Genomic DNA, 7773 nt, shown 5'->3' on the forward strand with positions numbered 1-7773 from the left:
TCCAATATATTTCCCAATATAATCAAGTCGGTTTGAATTAGGGGTGAGTACGGGTAGCGGGTACCCGATTACCCGTCCGAACCCGAACTGAACCAATTAAATTGGTTCTGGAATCAACGGGTAATCGGGTCCAACCCGATCCAAACCGATTGTATTTGTAAGTGATTGGTTCGGGTACCGGTTTTGGTGGTGCGGAACCCGAACCAACCCGCGAACCCGAACATATATTAATTAAATAAAAAAAATAAAAAAGTATATATATAGCTTTTAGACTTTTAGTGAGTTTTGAAACCTGTAACCCTAATGTCATCAGCGGCGCCCTCCCTCTTACACTCTCAGTGACTCAGTCTCTCACCTCAAACAAACCCAGAAACCCCACAAGCTGCAGAGGCAGGCGCATCGTCTTCCTGGTAGCAGGACGCAGCAACCACCAACCAACTTCGTCTGTGGTTCCCTCTCTAGCAGCCAACTACTTCTTCGATTAGCCGTTCCCTCTCTAGCAGCCAACTTCCTCCAGGCTCCAGCGTCGTCTTCTCGGGTCACTCAGTCAGGTTAGTCTATAATTTTTGGGGAATGTTATATGTTAGTGTTAATTGTTTTATTGAGTGTTCAATTTTTGAATTTATACATTCTTAGTTGTTTGTGTGCGTGCATTTTCAAGTAATGTTAGGGTTTCATACTTTGCTTTTGGTAATTCGTTTGCTTTGATTTTAGTTCGTGATTGTCACTGTTAAAAGTGCTTCTGAATTTGAGTGGTTGGTAATTTTTTTAACTCTATCATTTGTTTAGAGAAACGAGATTGGGTTGGTTGGAGGCAAATATAGTGAATCTACACCAGTGTATCAGCTACTTCACGGATTCGTAAGTGTTCAGATCTGAACTCTGTCATTTATTCTTCTCCCTAAGTTCCTTGCTTCTAAATTTGGTTGGTGAATTTTGAGTTGAAATACCTTTTTCTCTGATTTTTTGGAACAACAATAGATACTATATTTCTTTACCTTGTGTATTCAGTATGAAAATGTTTCTGATTTTTTCATTTTTCTAGTTCACAGTACTTACTTTAAGTGCCACAGACATACAATGTAGAACTTTCAATTTATTATATTGATTATGTTTATATTGATTATATTGATTATGTTTATATTGTGAAACCAATGAACTAAATTTGTAAGTGGTGTCACTGTCACATTCAATTCCCACATATAATATAACACAAATTAAATCACTTATCACGTTCATAATAGGTGCACACTTGCACTAATATACAGTATACTGGATTTTGACTTTTTTCCTTTTATTCGAATCAAGTACTAATTAATGAATTAATTTGTGTATTTTGCAAATTCAAAAATGGGGAAAACTGACCCAAAAAGTGATACGGTTGTTGGAAGTACTTCTTCTCCAAGTGCAGCCATTCCCGCTGCTATTGACGATGGTCTTTCTGGTGGAACATCACAAAGTCCAGCTCCCCCACCGTTGCCCGCCTCAAATCCTTCATCGGAAACACAGACCGAAGCTGCTGGAACTACTGGCGAGCCTCTAAAAGAGGTAAAACGTAAACCCAGTAGGGCACCTAGTAGTGTTTGGGCTCACTTTTCTAAAACTTCTCCTAATGAAGCCTGCTGCAACTATTGTAAAAAAAATATGCATGCAATAGTTCTAGTCATGGTACAACAAACTTGCATAAACATTTAAGGATTTGTACTAAAAACCCTCAAAAGCAAGTTGAAAAGGGGCAGAAAACTATTGCACTTGGGAGCCAATTTGAGGATGACCCTAATGCAGTTACTATGAAGCTTGTTGATTTTAATCAAGAGGAAACTCGTCTTGCTCTTGCAAATATGATAATTGTTGATGAACTTCCTTTTAAATTTGTTGAGGCTCAAGGCTTTAGACAATTTATGAGTAAAGCACAACCTAGGTTTAAGGTTCCCTCCCGTTGGACAATTGCTAGAGACTGTATGGCTTTGTTTAGATATGAGAAAGAGAAGTTGAGAAATTTGTTATCTGAAAATCGCCAAATGGTTTCTCTAACTACTGATACTTGGACCTCAATTCAGAATTTGAATTATATGTGTGTAACTGCGCACTATATTGATGAGTCTTGGACATTGCACAAAAAAATTTTGAATTTTGGTCTTATTACTGATCATAAGGGTGAGACTATAGGGAGAGCCTTAGAACAGTGCTTGCAAGAGTGGGGTATTAGAAGAATATGTTGTGTAACTGTTGACAATGCTAGTGCTAATGGTGTTGCAATTTCGTATTTACTTAGAGGCATGGGAGATTGGAATGGGTCAACATTGTTAAATGGGGAGTTCATGCATATGAGATGTTGTGCTCACATATTAAATCTAATTGTCGGTGATGGTATGAAAGAGATTGATAGCTCAATAACTAAAATCAGAATTGCATGCAAGTTTGTTAGGTCATCTCCTGCTAGGATGCAAGCTTTTAAGAGGTGTGTTCAAGAGGCTAATATAACTTGTAAGGCTAGTGTAGTGTTAGATGTGCCTACTAGGTGGAACTCTACCTATTTGATGCTAGAGGTTGCTGAGAAGTTTGAATCGGCTTTTAGTCGGCTTAATTATCAAGACTCATTTTATTTGTTGGCGCTTGAGTCTGAAGGCGGACCACCTGATGCTAATGATTGGAAAAGGGCACGTGTGTTTGTGAAGTTCTTGAAAATATTTTATGATGCAACTCTTACTTTTTCTGGTTCTTTGAATGTTACATGTAATAATTTTTTCAATAAGCTGTGTGACATTCAAAAAACTTTGAATAAGTAGAGAAAGAGTAATGATGTTGGTTTCCAAAAGATGGCGACACAAATAAAAGTGAAACTAGATAAATATTGGGAGGGTGATGGCATAAATTACTTTCTCTTTGTGGCTGTTTTTCTTTATCCTCGTTACAAGTATGAGTATGTTGAATTTTGTCTTAATCGGGTGTATGGGTTGAATCAAGCCAAAGATATGTTGAAAAAATTGAAGGATATCATTCATAAGTTGTTTGAGTATTACTCCATGATGTATCCCCTTCTGGATGGTAGTTCTTCTGGTAGTTTTAATTCTAGCATTGCCTCTCGTGATCATGGGGTTGGTGGTGAAAATGCAAATGAGGAGGAAGATGGCTTTGAAGATGAGTTTAGATTGAGGGTTAAAAAAAAGCAAGGTGAGGTCAAAAGGAATGAATTAGAAAGATACATGGAAGATGATGTGGAGGATAACATTCCCGGTTTTGACATTTTGCGTTGGTGGAAATTGAAATCAATGAAGTATTATGCTCTTGCTCACATGGCTAGGGATTTGTTGGCTATTCCCGTCTCTACCGTGTCTTCTGAGTCGGCATTTAGTACTAGCGGTCGTGTGCTTGACCAATTTAGAAGCTCATTAAGTCCTTCTACTGTTGAGTCTCTAATTTGCTCACAAAATTGGTTGAGGACCCAAGAGAAGATGTATGACTTAAAGCAAGAACTTGAGGACCAAGAAAAACTTGAATTAGGTAACTATTTTTAAATTGTATTTCTTTAAATTATTATGTAATTGTTGTTATTGTTGAGTCTCTAATAATAATTTAATTACTGTTAATGTAGAGCTCTCAGCTTTAACAATATCTAATCAAGCCATTGGAGTTGATGTTGTTTACAACAATTTGAGGTTAACATTTTTATTTACTGTTATTTGTTGAATTTCTTTTAATTAATCAATTTTATATGTTGACATTAGCTAATTATATGCTGATTTTTTGAAGGTCAAAACTCCTCTTTTGAATATGCTTGGTTGATGGAGTGAAGACTTTGAAAAACAAATATTTCTATTGCACTTTTGTATTGAGCTTCTAATGTTTAGATTTTATTATGTTTTGGTTTTAGCTTTTTTCAAAGATTATTCACTAGACTTTTGTATTTAACTTCTAATATTTCTATTGCACTTTTATATTTTCATTATACAAGATTATTCACTATTAATATGTTTGGATTTTGATGAGTTTAGTTTTTAATGTCTTTGGTGTTTAATATGTTTGCATTATTTTTGTTGATGTTACATGTTTATTGTATTTGTTGAATTTTCAATTTTTAACATAAAAATTTGCCAATTTGTTTTTTTTTTTAATTTCAAAGTCATCGGGTACCCGCTACCCGAACCGAACCAACCCACTCTTAATCGGTTTGGTTTGGTTCGGGTACAAGCATTAAAAAATGCAAATCCGAACCAAATCGAACCAATTATTTTTTGATCGGTTCGGTTCTAATTTTACCTTGAACCCGAACCAAATCGACCCGTGCTCACCCCTAGTTTGAATTTAATGGAATAATTAAATTACTAGTACCCGCTCATATTTCTATTAAAAACTGAACCATTCTAGTTATTAGTTTATTGGTTTATTGATTTAACTGGTTTGACTATAATTTAACTGAAAAAATTATTTTATAATAAAATAATAAATAAAATATAAATAAATACAATAAAATATAATTATAATCTAATATAAACTTTAAAATATCATCCAAATTAAAAGTATTATATAAACCATAATGTTATGATCTCATTCAAATACAAATTCAAAAGTCAAATAACAAAAAAAATCAACACAATCACAACATATGAACTGAAGCATAAAAACTACAAACATATACATCAACACTGCTATATTTCTAGTTAATAGTCTTATTTAAAAAGTTTGAATATATTCTTGATGGTGGAGAAAATATTATTATTTTTATTTACTTCAAAGAAAAAAAGTTCATCTATAAATTCTAACATTAAATTTAGATCATAAAAAATATGATTATTTTCTGATAGGTTGCACTAGATACTTTTCAGCAAAGTAAGCTCTTTGGTCTTGGTTTTAAATTTCTGCAAAGTAAGAATTTTAGAATCAATAAACAGTTACAAAAGAGACATTACTAGTTTACTGAAACAGAATAACACTACTAGTACCTAGATTAATGGAGATTCTAAACAAGCTACCTTTCTTGAATTACAAATTACTAGTACACATTGAAAGAAAAAGGATAACGAAGCAACATATAGATTTTTTAGTTCAAGCTTTTCAGCAATGAAAACTGCTTTGCGTTTCGACCACTTCCCCACCAACAACCATATTGATCACAACACCTTCTATAGAAACAACTCATAAAATCTTATCAACAATAATCCAATCCACCACCGTTCTTTAGAAACAGAGTGAAAGAATCAATAAACCAAACCCTAATGAGATTGATTCACATAAATGATACCATACCATCTTGAATTGAAGTCTGTCATAGGAATCACAAAATTTCAAAGAAATCACAGAAATCAAATCACAAACAATCCAGAAATATAAATTATAATGAACAAAATCAAAATCTCAAGAATAATCAGAATCAGAAATATAAATTATAGTTAACATAAATAATATAAATCAGAACAATGCTATAATAATTAACAAATTTTCCAAAGTAAATTAAGAATACAGAGATAATATGATAGATATAAAATCCTAAAAGCAGTAGCAATAGCAAAGTTCATAGACTAACTAAAAACAATTATTCAATCCAGTAGCAACAGCAAGGTTCACATATTAATTAAAAAGAATTATTCAACAATTATTCAACCCAGTAGCAACAGTAAAGTTCACAGATTAATTAATAATTATTCAACGCATAACAATTTCACAGATTATTCAACAATTATTGTTAAAAAAATTACTCAGAAGCTAGAAACATAGAACAAAGCAGATCCTGAGCAAGAGGAGGAACAGCGCTGACCGGTGGAATAGAGATGGCACCAGCAACAGTGGAACAGAGCTTCGCGACGGAGGCAGGAAGCGAGCCCAGCGACTATGCTTTCACTGCTAAAACATTAGTTGCACGAGCATGAGTGAGGGAATGGGCTTCGAAGCTCTAACTTATGATGACGGTAGGAGTTGTCTGGCAGCTGAACGGAAGTGAAGGAGTGAGTGAACTGGCGTTGAGAGGAACGACGAACTCGAAGGTGATTGGAAGGAGGGAGTGTGTGTTGCTGCTGCACTCTTGGAGTGAGTTAGGATTGTTGGGTTGGTAATGGTTAGAGGCTTAGTAGATCAGCTCACAAAATGGCAGTGCTTTTGGTCAAATTCAAAAAATCAGTCGAATTCTGATTCAATCCGACTGATTAATTTCTAGTCGGTTTAACGATTTAACTTTAGTTTTTTATTTTTGTAGTTTTAGCATATGATTAAACCGTAATTTTCATCGATTGGTTCAACTGACCAATTCGAACAAATTTTCATAACCTTGCTCCTACCTTATGAGACAATTTTTTCACTTGTATTACTCTTCTCCAGTCTTCTTATTGGTTTTTAAATTCAGTATTCGTGTATTTTACCGAAATACCCAATAGCAAATTCTATCTAATCTCTTACTCTTTCTTTATTTAATTTCTTTCCACGAAACTAGACTTTGAATCCCTACTAATTTCTTTATTGTATGCAAATCTTTTTCTTACCTTGCAAACTTAGCTACTCTTCCATGTAAGTATAGAAAAACTGTCTTAGGTCAGAACTAGAAGGTATATTTTATCATTTTATAGATGAAATATTTTTTAAATATTTTTCTTTTCTTTCAAACGTTGTTTTTTATTCAAAATAATATCTCATAATTCACAATTCACCATCAACAAATTCTAGACGTGGCTTTTCACCCTAAAAACCTACTAAATTCAACCCAACAATTTTTAAATTAAAAATATTAAGAAAAACACCGAATTCGTCCTTAAAAAAAAAAAAAAAAGACAATACTACTTGGCCTAACCTATTTGAATGGTCTGTTCTGACTTAAAACCTCTTTAAAAAACTGATTAAAGAAACAAGAATAACATCGTTTACCATATTATCAAGCCTAGGCTTTTGTGTAGTTTGACATAGGCTAAACTCTTAAAAATACTATAAACATGCCTCAAAGTATAATCTGGTAATTATCATAAATAAAATACTATATAAATTACTATATCACTGTATGCTAACAATGTTATCATTCAAAATTCAAAACCTCTGTAATAATAATAATTTAATTTTGATGCACTGTGAGTGTAAAGCAATTTTACACGTTCCATATTAGTAAAAATAATAATTTTTTACATTAACTGCATGAATAGTTATAAAATAAAAAAATAGACGTGATTGTACGACTATATAACACATTTTACATCATCAGTGCATTAAAATTAAACTCTAATAATAATAATTTTTAAAACATAAAAAATAAAACATATATAAACAGGCCAATATAATAATCAAATTTATTAGATGTTACGAACAATCCAAACTTAACTTCTTTTAGTAAATAGTCTTGTTAAACAACCTAAGCTTAATTCTGTTTCCATCCCTACCTAGCTATATTCCACCCCCATATTTGGTAGAATCAACTGTATCATTCATTTATAGAAATCTCACAAAAGTGGATACCTATAAATAAAAAAATTAGCCACTAATATTATGTACTAGTATATTACAATTTGTGCCCAATAATTTGGCATTAATAAACCCTTGAGTCACACTGTTTTGTAGTTTCCTCTACACTGAATATTCAACATGCCGAATTCAGATAATAACATCCATCATGTAATTGTGTCGTTGCCTCATTGGGCAGTTTATAATTGGTTTCAGTCTTTGTTGGATCCATTCATTTCAGTGCTACATGACAACAAAAATGAGCTACAAAGTCTTAAAACTGCATGAACAACAGTTGTTGTTCCAAGTGGCTGCTTATTATTTTATTTTATTATTTATTTATTTATTTTTTGTCTC

General features: G+C 32.9%; 2 protein-coding genes across 2 annotated transcripts; both read left to right on the top strand.

Annotated features, from left to right (window-relative positions):
* On the top strand, window positions 394-1897 carry LOC110264893. Its single transcript, XM_021107450.1, has 2 exons — window positions 394-551; window positions 1343-1897. The coding sequence occupies exon 2, from the start codon at window positions 1351-1353 to the stop codon at window positions 1693-1695; it is 345 nt and encodes a 114-aa protein (XP_020963109.1). The 5' UTR covers window positions 394-551; window positions 1343-1350; the 3' UTR covers window positions 1696-1897.
* On the top strand, window positions 2662-3706 carry LOC110264892 (zinc finger BED domain-containing protein RICESLEEPER 2-like). The gene is made up of 2 exons (XM_021107449.1): window positions 2662-3504; window positions 3596-3706. The coding sequence occupies exons 1-2, from the start codon at window positions 2820-2822 to the stop codon at window positions 3688-3690; spliced, it is 780 nt and encodes a 259-aa protein (XP_020963108.1). The 5' UTR covers window positions 2662-2819; the 3' UTR covers window positions 3691-3706.

Source organism: Arachis ipaensis, chromosome B07 (assembly GCF_000816755.2).
Source record: "Arachis ipaensis cultivar K30076 chromosome B07, Araip1.1, whole genome shotgun sequence".
Classification (NCBI taxonomy): Eukaryota; Viridiplantae; Streptophyta; class Magnoliopsida; order Fabales; family Fabaceae; genus Arachis; species Arachis ipaensis.

Bases quoted from the DNA above. Each gene is read 5' to 3' on its own strand.
- LOC110264893 (XM_021107450.1), top strand. From the start codon at position 1,351: ATGGGGAAAACTGACCCAAAAAGTGATACGGTTGTTGGAAGTACTTCT.
- LOC110264892 (XM_021107449.1), top strand. From the start codon at position 2,820: ATGGCGACACAAATAAAAGTGAAACTAGATAAATATTGGGAGGGTGAT. The intron at 3,505-3,595 runs GTAACTATTTTT...CTGTTAATGTAG, and splicing joins CCAAGAAAAACTTGAATTAG to AGCTCTCAGCTTTAACAATA.